A 20,435-nucleotide genomic window follows, 5' to 3' on the forward strand; every position below is an offset into this window, starting at 1 on the left:
AATGTATTTCTTAAATGTAAATAATTCAGTTAATGAAAATAAAGGATTTTAATAAATTTTTCTTTGTCCGAACATTTAGTTGTTAGGGCTCGTAGTAGTTATTTAATAGTAGTAGGTACAGAAATACCGCATAGGCGGGAACAGCGACACTTTTGAAGCCGGAGCCTCGGTTACAAAATCGCGGTATTTCTCTGGAACGGTCGCTATGGCAACGCGACTAATGTGGAACTGGTGTTCCCATCACTAATTTTTATCGTCTGTTATCCTGTAACGTCGTAAAGCCCTTTATTTTTCCTGTTCTCATATTGCGTTTTAACAATTATGATCCTTCTTAATTCACTTATTCCACAATCCAATGTCCTTCATCTTCGTTTGAAAAAATTGCTGACACCTAACTGCATACTGATAATAGGATGTTTCACGAGAGTTGTATATCTTACAATTTGTGAAAATTCGCATCATATCCGCTATGAATAATCGTCTTGATATATAATATCTCGACTTCAATCTTTCTGTCATTGTTTTTAAATCTAGAAAAGGAATTTTTCTTATTTAGATTAAGATCAAATTAACAAAAAATAAAATTACCCATTGGATATTTTATGTGATCAAAGTAATCTGGAGCATCCGCTATATTAACTGGTAATCTAAAAGGCCAAGATGATTCATGGCTCTTCACCTGAAAAAGTATTTATATAAATAATTTTACAGTACTTTTACGTATTCATGTACTGATTTTAGTAGCTATAATCAGGTAGTACCGGATGCGTCTCAAAAGTGGCTCACCCCTATAACTTTTTAGCCGACCATACCAATAGGTATGGTAGGCTATTAAGATCGGCAAAAAAAAGTTTTTTTTTAATTTCACTCAAAATGAGTTATTTGGGTCATAAATGACCTAAATACAAAATATTTTCATGGTGTCTGTCTGTCTATCCGCCCGTCTGTCCGTCTGTAACACGATAACTCAAAAATCGCTAAACCGATTTTAACCAAATTTGGCACAAAAATACTGTGGCACCCGAGAATCTGGCCATTAGTTTTTGGTGGAGGTGGGGGGTTGGTAAGGGGGTATGGGAGGGGGTTAAAAATTTAAAAAAATCGTAACTCCAAAATTACTGTACCTAGCTAGCGAAACGCGGTTTCGAATTTAAGATTAGGAATAATATTTGCAACAAAATTTGTAATAACATCAAAATCAGTCAAAGTCGCAGTTTTTAAGAAAAAAAAAATTGGAAAAATTCCTTTACTTTGAAACTAAAAGAACTGCCTACCCAAGGACTGTATATATTCTAAAGGACTGTTCGATCGCGCCAAATCGCCGCTGTCGTAGTCGCCGTGGAATGCTACGTCACGCGCTGACCAGCGCTCCACAGTGCGGCGGATGGTTATTCTAGCGTGACAAAATCTCAAGAGCAATGTTTGGGACTTAAAATCTAAGAACGTAGCAAATGGTCTAATATATAGCAACTATATGGTTAAATTTATTTATTTATTAACAACTTAATTTATTAATAAATAAATACAAGATAATAAAACTATGATATTATTCGTACATGACACACAAAAACCGTATTGTAAACTATTGCCAAATACATAAAATTATGATATCAAAAAACTCTTCAGCAGTTTTTTTTTAATTAATTTGTAATCTTGTGATACCCTCTATAATTTATTTTAAAAAAATATATTTTATTTTGAAAATAATAAATAAGATAGATATTTTAATTTTAATTTTAACACTCGGTAATTGTAAAAACAAATATAGTAAGTATCTAAGACAATTTTTTAAACTCAGTGCCTTATTTTGATGGAGTTGTTTTGTTTTTAAACTATCCGATTGAAATGAATCTTTTTGGGCATTCACCTGTTCAGCTTGAACTCCCTGTGACTGTGACTACCTGTGTTGGTAACTATTGGTAACTCAAAAGATCTACATCATTCAATATATCGATATTTGAAAAAAAAGTGAAAGTTTGATATCTGCAGAACAAAGGCACGAATGATTTTAACAAATAATATACGTACAGTAGAAAAGTACATACCTTTGGCAATCTTCAACATAATTTGGCTTTCTAATAAAATGTATAAGCACTTGTAAATATTTTGTTTTCGTATGATCTCTGCCTTGCTGAGCAGAAAACGACCAAATTTGGTTGATATAAATGTATCGAAATACAAAGAATATTCATGTATTTTTGTATCAATTGGAATGTCTACTATTTATTCTTATCAGTACACATTTTTTGGCTTATTTCTAACCAAACGCTTTTGTCCCGCTAAATTTATCTTCCAACGCACTGTGCGCTCGTCCGTCAAATGCAAAAATAACTGTCACTGTCTAAAATCTTTAGCGCCAATCGCGCCAACTTCAACTCGGTCAGTAGATGACGTAAAAAAACTGACAGTGCAGGAAGATAGGAATCGAACAATCCTTATCTCTATAGTATCCTGCCTACTAACTTTTTATTAACATATTTTAGTATGGGCGGCTATACGTGCCTCCCGGCGCCAATTTTTTTTATTTTTTAGATAAAAAAACGACATTTGGTATGTTAGTATATGACATAAATTAGGGATTGATTGACATATTCAATTGCTTTCGGTCACTTCCTGTTTGACTGTAAATTACTACAACTTTTGATTTTTAAAGGGCATCCTCCGTATTTTTTTACTTTATTCCATAGAAAATTACACTCTGAATAGAATGACATTTGACATTTCAACCTTTGACATTTTCGGATATAGTTTACTTGAAATTGTAACATGCGGTTCATAACGACAATTTGACTCGAAATACCAAGTGTGTGTTACCAAATTATTCATAAAAAAATGTTTTTTTTCCAAATACGCTAACGAGCCACCCTCGTTCCATTAAAAAAAAATGAAATATGATTAAAAATTTGATTTGGGCATCTTTTAACCGGCCAAGACTAGATAATTTTTTTAGTAGATTAGACAATCAGATCTATTATTCCAAAGCTCCTTGATTAAAAATTAGTGTTTTTAGCACAGCCATGAAATTTAAAATACGATGTTTTTTTTAAGCGAATATGTCAAAAGTCGTGAAAAGTGGGAAAAAATAATATATGATATGTCATTCTGTCCAAAGTGTCATTTTCTATTGAATAAAGTAAAAAAAATTGGCGCCTGGAGGCACGTAGAGCCGCCCATACTAAAATATGTTAGTAAAAAGTTGGTAGGCAGTTCTTTTAGTTTCAAAGTAAAGGAATTTTCCAATTTTGGTCCGCGGTTATTTCCCCTATCCGCCACCTGGGGTCCCGTCCGATGGGAGTTTGGAGTTCTCCACACGGATTTTCTCAAAAACGGACTACGGAAACACGGAATATCTCAAAAACTGTGACTTTGACTGATTTTGATGTTATTAAAAATTTTCTTGCAAATATTATTCCTAATCTTAAATTGAAAACCGCGTTTCGCTAGCTAATGTAATTTTGGAGTTACGATGTTTTTTTAATTTTTAACCCCCTCCCATACCCACAACCCCCCACTCCCACCAAAAACTAATGGCCAGATTCTCGGGTGCCACAGTATTTTTGTGCCAAATTTGGTTAAAATCGGTTTAGCGGCTTTTGAGTTATCGTGTTACAGACGGACAGACAGACAGACACCATGAGAGAGAAAATATTTTGTATTTAGGTCATTTATGACCCAAATAACTCATTTTGAGTGAAATTAAAAAAACTTTTTTTTGTCGTTCTTAATAGCCACCTGCCATACCTACCATACCTGTTTGTATGGTCTCGTTATTTTATCTGAAAAAATAAAAGAGTTCTAGGGGTGAGCCACTAGGGGGAGACGCACCCGGTATATTAATTGAATATTAATTAGAAATCTAATAATTATTAAGCAAATTAATAGGTCAATATACCATTCTAATTTCATATAACATGTTTTCACTGATACCTTTTTATATGTCTATTTTTATGAAATTTGATTTATTATAAAAATATTTGAAAAAAAAGTAATTATTACATATTTCTAAACGAAGCATGCATTTTTCTGCCTTCTTCTTGCGAGTTTTTTGGGATAATTAGGCTACGCGCTGATGCAATTTTTAGTTGGCCGACTATTCAGTTGCAAAAATGAAAGCAATACATTCTTATTAGTGATGGGTTGTTATTTAACTATCTGTTATTTTATAACAATTATTTATAAATAACATAACGCAACCGTTGCTACTTCTAAAAAATAACAGATATAAAATAACGACACGTAGAGATCGGCCGCTCGTGAAACGATAAACGAAGTCGGCGCTCTGCATCACCACGAAATTCTATGCTGCTCGAAGCAATTCCAAAAAACAACTAGTATGGATGGAAAACATGTTATTTCGTCAACCATCGATACAGGCGGCGAGAAACGGACAACGGAGTGGGGAAAGCGCTACGGCGAACGTAGCTGCTTCGGTCGATACCGTCAATGGTCGTATTTACAACAGCTTAAAAATAATAGGATATAAAAGAAGCAGGTTTTTTGAAACAGTTGAGGGCATAACGCCTGGCGGTGGAGATAACAGGAGTGGGAAAGGAACGCTGCTGCATCGGTCGATTGTCGATGGAGGCTCGCAACGGGTTGGAGAAGCAGTCATTTTAGATATGTTGTTTTTCAACCTGTTACAAGTATAACAGGGCGGCGGACGAGATAATAGGTGTGGGAAAAGAACGCTGCTGCATCGGTCGATTGTCGATGGAGGTTCGAAACAGGTTGGGGAATATCGCGTCAGTTGTTTTAGATACATTCTGTTTCAACCTGTTACGAGCATAACGGACGGAGGTCGAGATATTATGGCGCTGTATGTTTCAGTACTTACTTATTAAGTTTCAATATTTAGGTATTTATTTGTTCTGAAAAATTTTCAGAATAATATTTTAAGATTTTTTAAAAATGTATACAGGGTGTTTTGAAAAATCTGGTCATTGATTAATCACGATCCTGCTTAAAGCCCTTGACGTAAAAAGCTGATTTTTGGAAAACGGATTGACTTTAGTGTGTAGAGGTTCGATAAGAAGGGATTTTTCGAAACTCGAATTCTAAGGGGGTGAAACTACTCCTTAAAAACCGGTGAGTTTTTCGGAAAAACTCTTAAAACACGTATATTTTATTATGTTGTTTTACATATTTTACAAGATTTTTTAAAAATATATACAGGGTGTTTCATAAAATATGATCATTGAGTAATCACTATTCTGCTTAAACTGCTGGACGTTTAAAGCTGATTTTTTGCAAACGGATTGACTGTGGGGTTGAGGTTCGATAACGAGGGGTTTCTCGAATCTCAAATTCCAACAGGGTGAAAACGCTCCTCAAATATTACAATATTTGTTATTTCTCGCCCGTCGAGTGAGATGCACCCTGTACACTGCTACGCAATTCAGGATCTACGCGGATCGAGGGGCAGGGCGTAGGTAGATCGCAATGTGTAGGTATAGACGAGTGGCGGAATTTTGGCTTTTTTTATATCGCAATTTGTAAACAGCGCTTATTTGTAAAGAACCACCGTTTTTAGAGAGGTATTTTAGATAACAATCGATATTTAGAAATGTTTTGACACCCTGGAAATACTACCACGTCATTGTTGCAACTTGCAACTGCGTTAATACGCCTGGCGGTGACCGTCTCATACTCTTTCAGATATTTAGCAGTAAAATAAAGAAACCTGTTATTTTTAAGCTGTTATTTTAAGCTGTTTTTTATAAATAACTATAACAGTTTCAACTGTTATCTAAAAATAACAGTTTTGCCCATCACTAATTCTTATTGAGCCAATCGGCTGGAATAATTTAGTAGTTTCAATTAGTCGTAGAAGTTTGTTCACCTAATTTTAATGTAAGCATTCAGAACGTCATAATTAGTGGTAGTAATTTTCAATTATGGAAAAAGTCAAACTTTTGACTTTTCCACTAATTATACTTCAAAATTTGCGAGGAATGTCATTTTGGCCTTTGATTATCACCCGCCGTTTTATAAGCTTAATATTATGCTTTCTCTATGGATACAACAGACTACCGCAAGCTGTTGCTAGGATATTTTATTAATTTTAATTGTGTTTTTTAGACATTGCAAATGATCGTAAACTAAAAAGTATAAAGCGTAATTGAAACCACTAATTTATTCCACTAATTGGGAGGGTCTGAATGAAGCTTAAATGTCTTTTTTTTTTTCGAATTAATATTTTTGTTTAGAAAATATGCAATAATTGCTTTGAGTAGTTTATTTCTAAATATTACACATCAAATGCAGATGTGTTTGAAAAAATTAAAAATTAGTACAATGTTATCAAAAAGTTTTATAATCAAGCATGCTTGGTATAATAGCAGATAAACAATAATTCTTATGTTAAATTATATTGGAATTATTTTAGCTGTCAAAGTCAAAGCCCGCAGCTCGACCATAAAACTTTTTGCCGAAGCTGACTAATAAAGAGTACACACAATTAAATTGAATTTTACTACTTACGGCATTTAATACAGTCTTAAGTAAACTAGTTAATGTATCCATATCTTGATGTTCTTCAAAATTTTGAGCTCTGATTATTCTGTTCTCAGGTGTGTATCCAATCTCCTCTAATCCCGGAATTGATTCAACTGAAATAGTTCGTTCTCCTAAAAGAAAATAATAGAAAATAAATAAAACGACTTACTACAAATAGATTAACAAACGACCTTTATAAAATGTTAGTCCTGGCTGAATATTTGATACTGGTTTTTTCATTTGATAAATAAGGTGCTTAATAAATTTCTTTTGTCTTTTTATAACGCTCGAGGCCTGCGTATAAATAATTCTCGGATTTAGTTCACAGTGCAATAATGTTGCACGTTTATAATATTTAATATAACCTTCATAGACTGTTCTACTCAATTTGATGTTTTCGGAAAATCCGTGTCTCTCAAAATACCCTACGAAAGAGGACAATACAGTTATTATTAGACGGAATTTTTGAACAAAATATTAAGGAAGAAGTATAACGCTATTCGTGTATTCATGCATGGTAGACGTAGATGGGGACCTAGGGTGGGGTTTCTTGACAGTTCTCTTGGACGATAAATTTGACACATTTAAATTTCATTTATACATTTAAAATTTTGTGGATTTGTCTGTCTTTACTGAGATTATTTTATGTTGTTTATTACTCGTTCTACAACTGGCAGTTGTTTAGAAGTAGTAAATCTTTAAGGAAATTGTGGCAGAACTTAAATTAACAGTGACACTATTGCGATTTATCGAAAAAGATTGTATAATGTGCGGTAGATCTCGGTCAAAAATCAAGGGAAATAATGGAATAACTTTTCGTTAGTAAGTGACTATATAATATACATACACGGTGGCGCCTCTCATAAGCCGCGGAAGCTCCTAGTAGAACGGTAGTTTATATTGAAATAAAATTTTGGCAGCGTATCTAGATTAACTGAAAGCATTTTATAAAAATATATAGAATTATACAGGGTGTCCCCAAAAAAAGTTACTCATCAAAGTTGTTTTTTCTAATGGAACACCCTATATATTAATTAATTTTCGGATTCTACGAAAAAAATAAAGGTGAATTTTATTAAGAAGTATATACCTAAAATCTAAGGATTTTGACATATTTCACATTTTCTGGAGAGTAAATTTTAAATTTTGATAATAGCTACCTAAATTTTAGTTGACCATGTATAGCCTGATATTTAATTACAGTAACCTCTGTATGTTAAACCAAATTGAAATTTGATCCAAAAAGTTATACAGGGTGAGACAAAATTAATATGGAACATTAGTCAGTTTTAAAAGCAAGTTACTCCTTTATTTTAAATAGAACACCCAGTATATTTTTGCGGTATTCAATGGAGAATTTATATATTTTCAAAATATTATTAAGGTTGCCTACCCCTCAGACAAAGATTTTCCTAGATATTTTAATTATTATGATTTTGCGTCAGTAGATCTTTATTATTTGAAAAATCTAGGTGGCTGTGATATATGTACCTTTTGTTAATTTAAGAAAAATTAAAGATTAAAGAGTAAAATACTCAACGATCAAACAAATAAAAAGATACAAGTTTAAAACATATTTTAATTATTACATAATTAAAACTATATATGAACCTATAATTATGTGACAAAAATTAGCTAGATGAAAGATGAAATCAAATGCTCAAAATGTTTCCTTTGAGCATTTGATTTCATCTTTCATCTAGCTAATGTTTGTCAGTCATTTTTGTCTTTAAGCCTTGTCTTTTCAAAATAATATTTTCATTTTAAAAAGCATATGTGGAGTTTCACCTCGAAAAGCAGCCATAATAACTTCTCTCATATTGTCGACAATAGTTGGTCGAGTTTTCTAAACACTGTCTTTAACATATCCCCATAAAAAACCCAGACAATATAAAATCAGGAGCATTTAAGTATTCTTTTAATTGGTGAATACACACTGCATGCACCAACTAATAGAATCATATCAATTCTCTCTGATGTAAGATAAGTTTGCATTTTTTTTGTTTTAACAGACACAAAATGATAACTAGTTGTTAAACCTAACCTAACCCAGCCACCTAGATTTTATCAAATAATAAAGATCTACTCAGATCGAATCATGTAAATGAAAATATCTAAGAAAATCTTTGTTTGAGAGGTAGGCAACCTAGTATAGTATTTTGAAGAGACATGAATTCCCCATTGAATATCGGAATAATGTACAGGGTGTTCCATTTAAAATAATAGAGTAACATGCTTTTAAAGGTGACCAATGAATATTAATTTTGTCTCACCCTGTATAACTTTTTGGATCACGTTTTAATTTGATTTAAAGTATAATAGTTGATTTAACTACATATTAGGCTATACCGAGTAAATTCCAATTGAGGTAGCTTTTATTGTAATTTAAAAATTGTTCTTTATTTCTAGAAAATGTTAAATATGTTAAAAACCTTACATTTTAGTCATATACTACTCTTATAAAACTCATTTTTATTTTTCTCCCAAAAACCAAAAATCAATTAATATATGTATAGGGTGTTCCATTACAAAAAAACAACACTTTGATATGTAACTTTTTTTGGGGACACCCTGTAGAACTCTCTATATTTTTAAAAAGTGCTCTGAATTAACCTACATATGCTCACAAAATTTCACTTCAATACAAACTGTCGTTCTCCTTGGAGCCTCCGCGGCGTATGAGAGGCGCCACCCTCTGTACATGTAGTAAACCGATCATTTATGAAATTCACTTAAAATTAACTAATTATATATTTTTTCTTGCATTTTTGCTTTTATTTACTACTTGTCAAAGATTAGATGTCAAATAATTTAGATACTTCAATTTGACTACAAGGCTCTGAAATCACGACTTCACAGCGGTGGGGTAAACGTATAAACCATTAAAAATTTGAGCGCTCTTGTCAGATGGTACTTATTATTACCACAGATTATACAGATTATAAACTTTGTTTTTTCTTTATTGTTTTTCGTGGTTCCAATTTTCGGAATCGGGCACTAGTTAGGTTACTAGTTTGCGCACATAGCACGCCCACTTATGGCCTCTAAAATTGTGCAAAGGGCCTGACCGGCACAGTTATTAGAGAGATATCGGAAAACCGAATAGCGCCATGCAGTATTTACGCGTACCATATCATGGTTACGATATGCGCGAGTCAATTTTTAACGCAACACCCGCTAATAACGTTACCGCCTGACGTAATTTGCGGATCAATTACACTAAGCGCTATTTCTAAATAACATTTAAAAATTGCTTAAATGGGCATGTGTGAGTATTTGACAACCGGGGTCGGCCGCCGAATCTTTTATTTTAGGTTATGTTTGAATTGTTTTGAATTATTACTTTAGTTTTATTAGGTAATTTGATATTTAAGTAGCTGGGATTAGTTTTAATTAAATAAATATGGTCCAAAATATGGATTCCACCTCTTCCAATATTAAACAACCTGTAAAGAGGCTTAGGTTTACAGCAGATGACGACTTAGCCCTTCTAAGAGAATTTGTTGCTTGTAAACCCACTGGCAGACGTTGAACAATAAAGCACTGGAAATAAGCACTTTAGTCCTTTAGTTTCAAAATACCTAGTAAACAAAACAATTTCAAAGTTTTAAATTCAAAGTTAGGTTAAGTTTAGATAGCGGAAGCGACGCGAACAGAATTCTTTCCGATCCGATAACTACAAATGAAGAGAGTTAATACCACCTCACGTAAAGGAAATAACAGCTGGCCTTATTAATGTCCATGCACGCTTTTCAGTTTAGCGATCTATTACGCTGTTTATTGTTACTTTACGCGAGTTTATTTTTGCGCACAGGAAATTTTACTTGTTTGCACATCGTCATAAAAAACAATTTTCGTACCACGAATTAGGGATAAGATTTTTATCTGTATACATATAGTATACCTAATCTGTGTTATTACGTTATGAACGGCGGAACTAAGTAATGCCTAGCTATAGCCTTCCTAAGAAAGCAGCTGTAGCTCCATTGACAAGGCCGTCGCTTCGGGATCGAGAGGTCCCAGGTTTGTGTCCCACAAATATATAACTTTTTTTATTTTTTTTAAAAGCTGTTTTTACTTTTTTATTTATTTATACAGCTGTCGGTAATAGCAATCAAAATACGCCCACTGTTTTGATTGCGTTGGTTAGTCTCTGGCGGTAAGTTTTTTTAGATTATTATCGGCCTTATCGGCTAGATGTAAGAATTAATCTAAAATCTTTTTTTTTTCGTAAATATCGTAATCTACATATCATTTGTCTTTTCTTTTTTTTTCATAAAGTAATGGTCAAAAAGGTGAAAATTGGCAAAGCTGCAAGCAATGACTTCATGATTTTAAAGCCTTGTAATTTGATTTACCTGCTTCAGTAGCATATCGGATGTTAGTGTTATTAAATAATTATTATAACTATCTATTTTTATTAGCATTATATATTTTTATAACAATTTTAATAACCACCAACATTTATAGGCAACGCAAAACAAAACAACAAATTATTAAGTTCTACATCGTACATCGTATTTTTACATGTTTTGAATAAAATTAGAACGGCACTGATAAACAGAAATTTAAGTCGGCCATTTTTGGTCCCCATCGCGCTCGACCTATGTTTTTAGATATGCTCCTTCCTTAACCATTTTATTCAAAGGACGAAACCATAATAATACCTATAGCACTTTTGTCTGCGTACGTTAAGCAGTGATAAATCCCTTTTGAAATATGATAATCCTTTAAATGGTTCATTAGGTGAATACCATAACCTTTGGTTTGTTCCAGCAAAGTAAGAGCACAGAAAGCAATCTCTGTAAATCCTTGAGTAAAAAAAGGACGAAAACATATTCCACCTACTGGTTTGTTGTTCTTTATCAGAGCTATAGTTCGATGTTTACTAAATAAAGAATATAATTGACAGCGGCATAAAAATATAAATTATAATATACTTACGGATCAAACAGCAACAAAGTGATATATTCTATAGGAATACCAGGCAACTCACGTGAGAACACATTTCTTAATCCAATTAACCATAACTTTACTTGTTTGGATATCGGTTGGGTGAGGCTGTTACCAATTAAATGTAACTCGATAATGCCTTCTTGTTCTTCTGATTTAGGACTCTGGTCTGTCGTTGGAGTGTTATCGAAGAAAAACAACTAGAAACACATAATAGCACTATTAAATTAGTAGGTAAATTTTACTGGCTGAATAAAAATAACGTCGTGATAGACGTAGAAATAATATTTAAATTCGAGTATGTAATAAGGGAAGCTCTTGACATAAAATAACAGCAGTTTTGTTCCGTTTGGCGTCTTTTTAGTCGTATGATTAACGCCCGTCCTAATCTCTTAAATATTCTTCAAAATAGTTTCAGTTTTGATAATTATTTTCTCTAGGTATAGTAGAAGACAAGGTTAGTTTATAGAAATATAGTAAACGCCACGAATGTTTGGGAGTGATTCATCGGTCGCTACCATGTGAACTAATCTGTTCAAGGTTACATCAAACTTAATTCCAGTGCCGTGGTGTTTCAAGTCATATAATAATCAATATATAATCTGTTGTAATTTGTTGTTTTAACTGTCAAAGTCTTGTCAAAACATATATTTGGTTATAAATATAAAATGGAATGTCCCATTGGTCGCACTGCAAGCACACCAATGGATTGACGCACACAAACGAATCAATCAAAGAAACGCGATATAGTATCGTCTTTGTCAATCACGCTAACATTTTAGAATAAGTAGGAGGAGCGCAGGCAGATGATTAGACCGGGCTTTTAAAAACTTACGTCTGCGGTAAAAATTTACGTTTTTAATGAAAAAATGACAGCGCGCGTGTCGATTCTAACTTCATCAAGCGATGAATCACTCCCAAACATTCGTGGCGTTTACTTTAGTTAATTTTGGTTTGTTTTCTCTAAGAATTTAAATTGCTAAAAAATATATATTTGGTTACAATTGGTGCCATTAAGAACACAATGTCCCAAATAACGCCAATTGTAGTTTCGATGAAGAAAAACACACCAGAAGGCTATAAAAGTTTTTTTCTTAAATTTCAGGATAAGACAAGGGTATAATACCTACTCATCTCAAAAATTGAATAACACGAGTTAGTAAACTAACATTCATATTCAAAACAAACAAATGAAGAGGTATCCTCTTTAGATAGTCCTACACATTCCTCGTGGATGTAACGATTGCATAAAACACAAAGACGCATGTTGAGGATATGGTGTTATTGATAAATAAAGCCCAATCAACTTTCTTGAATATACTTTTTTTTTTTCATTTAATTCCGTATAGTTCCTAACAACGCCAGTGGAAGACAATAGAACAAATAATAACGCCGTTTTTTTCACCGGCGTTATTAGATGCATATGATTTAAAAAGATCTGCTATTGATTGGAGATAAGTTTCACCTGTTTTCATTAAAACTATTATACAGTAATGTTGCGAACTTACCAGAGGGTACCTTCATGCCACTAAACCCAATTTTAAAGGTTATTAAATAGAAACAATTTTTATATATTTGTTATTAATATAGAAACAACAACAAGAATGGTCATTGACGGAAACAGTACTGGGAGAATTTTCAGGTCAGGGGCTTGGAACACCCTTAAAAAGAAAATTCCACTTCTCCAACTCCCAGTGGATGAGATACCAAGAATTTACAACTTTGAGAAACACCTCACTGTAGTATTGAGTAATAAAAAGGATTGGAAGAAAGAAACGCTTACTCAGCATATAAAAAACCATACCATCACGTGGTATACTGATGCTTCCAAAACCAAAGCAGGGACAGGGATAGGAGTATTTGGGCCGAAAACTAAATACTCCGAACCAATGGGCACCTACCCCAGTATCCTTCAGGCAGAAATTTACGCTATCGAAAGATGCGTACAATTTATCTTAGATAGGAACTATCGAAAACAGGAAATTGCCATCCTATCCGATAGTCAAGCCTTAACGCGATCAACTCAGTAACCATCAATTCTAAGTTGGTCAAAGAATGCCTAGAGAAGCTCAACAAATTAGGCAAAGAAAATAAAGTCCTCCTACTCTGGGTGCCTGCTCACCAAGGGATAGAAGGCAATGAAAAAGCAAATGATCTAGCTAGGAAAGGAGCAAACACTCCACTAACTGGACCAGAACCGTTCTGTTTTCCAAACGGGAACCGACTGAAAGCGTAACTGAAGAATCTGGAAAACTCCATCCGAAACTTGGTATGGGTGTCCTCTAACCGGTCTAAGACACTCGAAAAAGTTCCTCAGAACTTACGACCGAGAAAAATCAAAGTTAAAATTATGAACCCATTTGTAATTAGGTAGTTTGGTTAGGTTTTTATGTATTCTTGGTAGCGAATTTGAAACCAAACGTAACGTAAGTGCTTAGCGACGAATTTTAAGTGACTGAAATTAAACGTAATATGACGTTGGTAATTGGTAGAATTACATTCCCTAGTAGGTCAGATACCGACGTCGAGACGACCCGAATCTGTATTCCCCATTTAGGTGCAAATAAGGGTCGTCAGGCGGTCGAACAGACGTTGGTATCCGACGTCGGGTTTATTGAACACGACGTATACCCGACGTTAAATAACGTCCAAATGCTACTTGGGAATTTTATGGCACAATTGGTTGTAACACCTGGTACAATTGTGGGAACCTGACAACACTGGTTGGGAGTAGTTAGGTAGTATAAAATAAAAGTAGGTACTACATAAGAAAGAAATACTACATAAGCGAGGACCGCGACACTTAGGAAGTCGGAACCTCGATTACAAAATCGCGGTATTTTGTCGCGGTATTTTTCTGGAACGGTCGCTACTGTAACGCGACTCATGTGGAACCGGTATTCCCATCACTAGCATAAACTATGAGCCATAGGCCATATATGTGGTGTAACTACATAAACTGTCACGAGCACAAATTCTAAATTAAAGTTTAAGGACAAAAAGTGTAACTTTTATAAATTTTAAATTATAAATAAAAATCTTCCTAATACTATTTAAATAGAAATAAATCATATATTACCATAAAGTAATAAAATGTTATCACTTACATCAGGTCCTAGTTTATAATTGGGATCATCTATATTATTAAGTATTTGGTTGACTATATCTGATGGTAAATCTTCATATATTTCTTCTTGTGCACCTTTATGCCTTTTTGCTTCTCTGGGTGGCGTGTCTAAGTGTCTTACAGCTTTGCCTTATGTATTTAATCAATATTATTGTTAGTACACTATATTATTAACAACATTTTACTCACCTGAAGAAACTGTTACAATTGTAAAACCATCATCCTTATCTACATCTGCAGCAGAAAGATTTTCGAAATCTTCACTTTTAGGTGAACAAAAAGTAATATTGGTTTTTAAATCGTCTACAGAAAAAGTCAAAGGTTGTGGCTGAAAATTTACGTCCCAAATCGGGGAATTTGGGGAATAAACTTCTTCTTCCAGCTGATTCAAAAATTGAGGAAAAATATTCAAAAGCTTTGTTCTCCTCTCTAAAAATAAATACATAATTTAATGCCAACAATCCATATACAGGGCGGCGCACCTCATTCGCCTCGGTTGATTATACGAAGATGAAAAGATGTAGAACCAAAATATTTTATGTGTATATGTAGGAAGGCAATGTGCATAATTTAAAATTATTTTCAAATGTACAGGGTGTGTCAGAACTAAGATCCATACCAAAGTTATATTTTTTCTTATGAAACACACACCCGGTATTTTATTTCATTTTTTGATTGTTGGCCATAAAATAAGGCATTTATTATAAGTGTTGCGAAACCAGTCCCGCTTTAATATGACCTAGAAGAGCCTAGAAATTCGAGAACACAGCGGCTAAGAATTGTTCAGCACCGCCCAGAGCGTTCTAGACTCCGTCGCACGCCTATATATATAATAAATAATATTTTCTTGCCTTTAGCTGTGTATTTTTTCTAATTTCGAAAATTCGAAAGTAGAGAAAAAATTAAAAAAAAAAAGGTAAAAAGAAAATTGTCTTACTTGTCGTAAAGGGGGGAACCAAGCTCCACTCCCACAACCGGTTTCTGGGCCTACCCTTCATCAGGTGAGCTGTCCAGGGGCTGGTTCTCACCGATACGGCAAGCAAAACTTCTTCTATATCAACAGACGATGTCGTAAAGTGTCGGTGAGATATTAGTGCATCTCCCGTCAACGGGATATATATATATACCGTATATATACCGACGCCGGTGCGCAAGGGACAGACGATAATAAACTACAGTGTGCTACGATCGAGGCTTCTTGCTTTTGCTCTAAATAAATACGATAGATAAATAAGTTTGTAAATATAGTTATAAATAGTTATTTAAGTCTTTTATCGTTATTGTTTTTGTTAATTAGTGTAAATAAATAGTGTTTTAAATAAATTGTGACTTTCTATCCACACGGAACCGACGAAAAACGTAACATAAGGGTATGTTTAAATGCCTTGATTTTTGAGATATTTAAAGATATTTAAATATGCATGCTATAATAAACAAATTATCAACACCCTGTACATTTCTTTTCAAAGTTAATTCTTGTGCTGACTTTGAAGCCAGAGAAATAAACTTTACTAAAAAAATGTATTGCTTCCTTAAATGTATACAGGGGTATCAAAAATTGCTGGTTTATTTTAAATGTTTATTTTACATAAAAACTTCGTTATTTCAAATTCAACACTATGTATTTTTTTAAACAAATCGAAGCAGGTTTAAATGCTCTTTTAAACTATATTAGGGTTTACTATATCTATCTGACTCAGATTTTGAATAAAAAGCTATTTTTCTATAAAATTGTAATCAAGAAGGCTGGTGTCGCCATGGCAATTTTCTAGTGACACTAAGTAGCTATTTTTAAACACACTACAAACACACTACACGACATTAGTTTATGGACTTTATTTAAATTTATAACAGGTTAATTTTATTTAATTTACCTACAATAAGGTTAATAAGTAAGTATTTATTATTCTATCAAGAAAAATGAAGCAGTATCTGCTGGCGGAAGGAATGGATATGTTATAGCACAGAATATCTAGCTACGCAACAGAAGCCTCGCTACATGTATAAAATTGTAGGTATCAAAAGGAGAGAGGCTTTTAAAGCCTGTCTCCAAATCAGATATTTTGATGCGGTAGTTTCTCTACTACATAATAGAGGGCGATAAATTTAAAAGAAAATAGTTTTCTACAAACGAAATTTAAAAGAATTTTGTGCAGTGTTGCCATTGTGTAATTCATATTGTAATACTTCCTGATAAAGTCCACCTTCAAATTTGCTACATCATTTAAACATATCAAAATAGATCAGTACTCTTTTTTGAAACGTTTAAGTCAGGTTTAAGTATTTAACTTGCCATGTTAGTTGGGGTTAAATCTTACGAGCTGAATTACAATCAGTTCCTGACATTTGATCGTAATTGAATCCTAAATTTTTATTGTAATTCGGCGACAATATAAGTATTGTTCTACTATTATGATACCACTTCCTGACGTTCAATTGTGTTCATACTTTATATCGTGGCTAGTTAAAAGTTGCCCAAATCTTATTTTTAATCATATTCCAATATTTTCAAATGGAACGAGGGTGGCTCATTAGCATATTTGGAAAAAGCATTTTTTACAAATAATTTGGTACCACACACTTGATATTTCGAATCAAATTGCAGTTAGATTTATGACCATAGCACTCTAAATTAAAATTTAAAATGTTATTTTTTTTATTGTAAATGTCAAAAGTTGACATATGCTACATAGCATATGTCAACTACATACATACCATACTAGCTACATAGCAAGGTTTTTTACTTCGTTTGATAGAAAATGACATTCAGATGATGACAATGATGTCATTGTATTCTGAATGTCATTTTCTATCAAACGAAGTAAAAAAAATACAAAGGATGTCATTTAAAAATCAAAAGTTGTAGTCATTTCCGGTGAAATAAGAAGTGATCGAAAAGAATTGAATACGTCAATGAATCCTAATTTATGCCATATACTAACATACCAAATCTTGTTTTTTTTATCCGAAAAAACAAGAAAAACCTATAGGGGTGAGCCATTTTTGAGACGATCCACTATATCAGAATTTGAATGTAAAAATGTTTAACATTTCCCCACCACTTTAATTTTGACAATGGTCAAAAATTATTTTAGAGCAAAAAAGTGTAGTGTATTGTAATGGTTTGGAGAAAATACAATGCTTATATTTTCAACATACCTTAAATAAGAAATTTTAAAAAAAACTGGCATTTTTTATTTTGTTACTGTTATACTCGACTCTTTAGAGGCTTACTTTCGAACATGAAAATAATTTACAACAAGTTTCCCTTAGCCACTTAACCTATAGGTAAATATTTTACTTGAGCCGACATCGTCTATTGTTAGACCACTGTACAAATTACTCACCTGGACTCATTTTGTCTCGCTCTAAATAAACTTGATCCATTATTTGTTTTTTAATGTATTTGAATACCGCTCTTAGTAAAGTTCTGCCAAATATTTGCAATGTTTCATAATGGGGTAAAGATTCACAAAATGTAGGTATATAACAAAACGCCAACCACCTAAAATATTAAGAATTTTACAAAATTATATCAATACATCAACAATATCCGCACCATTTATATTAATTTAAAATAAATTGAAGAATATGGATAATTAATTATTAAATCGGTAGTTTTAAGATAAATTATATATATAAATTTAATTTTAACTCATTTAAGAATTTTTAAGATTACAAGTGATGAATATACAAGATGTCTCAAATTTAAAAGTGTAACAGTATTACTCTGCTTTCATTACCAATTAAATTTAAATTACTGTGGCCTCGAACGATAAGCCCCGTTCTCAGAACTTCGTAGTGTCGCCAGCAACACGTCAAAAGAACCAATGAGATTTGTAGAAAATTCATACAGCCTGTCAATTTTAAATTTAAACAACTCCTATTGGTTCTTTGAAGTGTCAACCACTGTCAGAAAGTCGTTCTGAGAAACTGAGAACAATTAAAATATCAATATTTTTGATAAACACGTAGACAGCTCACAAATACACGTCGCGTCACTACGTATTTCTAAACCGTTATCACTTTTCGTTACCACTAGTTCGTGTGTCACGGCCTTCAACTTTTACTCCCAGCGCGCGTAAAAAATACGTCTATGCGTTTCACTTCAAAAAGTATGATAAATCATGTCCTAGAATCGTTAGCAACTAGTAATACTTACTAGTCTATTATATAATATTTGTAATTATTTATTATATTATTATAATTATAACACAAAAGTAACCACAAAACTCCAACATAAAAAATGTATACACAAAAAAACTAAAATTCGTAAAATAATTGGCAAATAATAATTATTATTACACACACCGCTGGCACTAGCAGTAGATTGCGTTTGTCGTCGAATATCCAGCCCGTTCAACATTCGATCCGAGCATATATTTCTTTTTCGTCTTTGCAACGCCAATGTCGTCTATCTCTTTCTCACAGGATTGATTGTTGAACGGGCAGGGAATCCACGAGCTTGCGACGTTACTAATTGACAAATTGATATAAACTGCAGACTTCTTTTGCGTGTTTTTAATGGAAACAAATCGAAATAAAAGCTTCAAATGGTAAAATCGCAAAAGCGCTTCATGCGCCAAAACGCTTTCTGTGTGGCCGTGGGCTTAGTCTGATAACGTTTAAAAATTGCTTAAATGGGCATGTGCGGGTATTTGACAACCGGAGCCGGCCGGCGAGATCTTTTATTTTAGGTTATGTTTGAATTGTTTTGAATTATTGCTTTAGTTTTATTAGGTAATTTGATATTTAAGTAGCTGGGATTAGTTTTAATTAAATAAATATGGCCCAAAATATGGATTCCACCTCTTCCAATACTAAAGAACCTATAAAGAGTCAGGTTTACAGCAGATGAAGACTTAGCCCTTCTAAGAGAATTTGTTGCTTGTTGCCCTAAACCCACTGGCAGACGTTGAACAATAAAGCACTGGAAATAAGCACTTTAGCCTTTTAGTTTTAAAATACCTAGTAAACAAAACAATTTCAAAGTTTTAAATTCAAAGTTAGGTTAAGTTTAAATAGCGGACGCGACGCGACCAGAATTCTTTCCAATCCGATAACTATAAACCTGTACGCACACTGGCGCGATCACGGCCGCGATCACGATCACGATCAGGGATTTAAGTGTACAAACACTTTATTGCTGCCCTGATCGTGATCGTGATCGTGATCGCACCAGTGTGCGTGTAGCTTAAATGAAGAGAGTTAATACCACCTCACGTAAAGGAAATAAAACCTGGCCTTATTAACGTCCATGCACGCTATTCGGTTTAGCGATATCTCTCTATTACGCTGTTTATTGTTATTTTATGTGAGTTTATTTTTGCGCACAGGAAATTTGACTCGTTTGCACATCGTCATAAAAAAAACAATTTTCGTACCACGAATTAGGGACAAGATTTTTATCTGTATACTTATAGGATACCTAATCTGTGCTAATACTAATACCCAAGGATATTATAGAGATAAGGATAGTTCGATTCCTATCTTCCTGTACTGTCAGTTTTTTCATGTCATCAAGATGTCATCTAGGGACCGAGTTGAAGTTCGCGCTAAAGATTATAGACCGTGACACTCGTGACAGTTATTTTGAGCGCACAGTGCGGCGGAATATAAGTCTAGCGGGGCAAAACCGTTTGATTAGAAATAAGCCAAAAAATGTGTATACTAATAAGAATAACTAGTAGTTTATAAGAATTACTAGTAGACATTCCAATTGATATAAAAATGCATGAATTATTTTTGGGTTGTATATATTCTTTGTATTTCAATACGTTTTTATCAACAAAATTTGGTCGTTTTCTGCTGAGCAAGGCAGAGGTCATACGAAAACAAAATATTTACAAGTGCTTATAAA

General features: G+C 33.3%; 1 protein-coding gene across 1 annotated transcript in view; it reads right to left on the reverse strand.

Moving 5' to 3' along the window:
- Window positions 1–20,435, reverse strand: part of LOC115890530 (histone acetyltransferase KAT2A-like) — a 25,250-nt gene continuing 4,815 nt past the window's right edge. Inside the window, exons 6-14 of the mRNA XM_030910777.1 lie at window positions 17,923–18,080; window positions 14,765–15,004; window positions 14,556–14,704; window positions 11,440–11,648; window positions 11,163–11,383; window positions 6,687–6,920; window positions 6,481–6,626; window positions 589–679; window positions 1–530 (exon numbers count right to left, since the gene is read on the reverse strand). Coding sequence (XP_030766637.1) covers window positions 337–530; window positions 589–679; window positions 6,481–6,626; window positions 6,687–6,920; window positions 11,163–11,383; window positions 11,440–11,648; window positions 14,556–14,704; window positions 14,765–15,004; window positions 17,923–18,080 — 1,642 coding nt within the window. The 3' untranslated portion in view covers window positions 1–336. The remainder of the gene's footprint in view (window positions 531–588; window positions 680–6,480; window positions 6,627–6,686; window positions 6,921–11,162; window positions 11,384–11,439; window positions 11,649–14,555; window positions 14,705–14,764; window positions 15,005–17,922; window positions 18,081–20,435) is intronic.

Source organism: Sitophilus oryzae, unplaced genomic scaffold, assembly GCF_002938485.1.
Source record: "Sitophilus oryzae breed Bouriz unplaced genomic scaffold, Soryzae_2.0 scaffold_882_pilon_pilon, whole genome shotgun sequence".
In the NCBI taxonomy this organism is placed as follows: Eukaryota; Metazoa; Arthropoda; class Insecta; order Coleoptera; family Curculionidae; genus Sitophilus; species Sitophilus oryzae.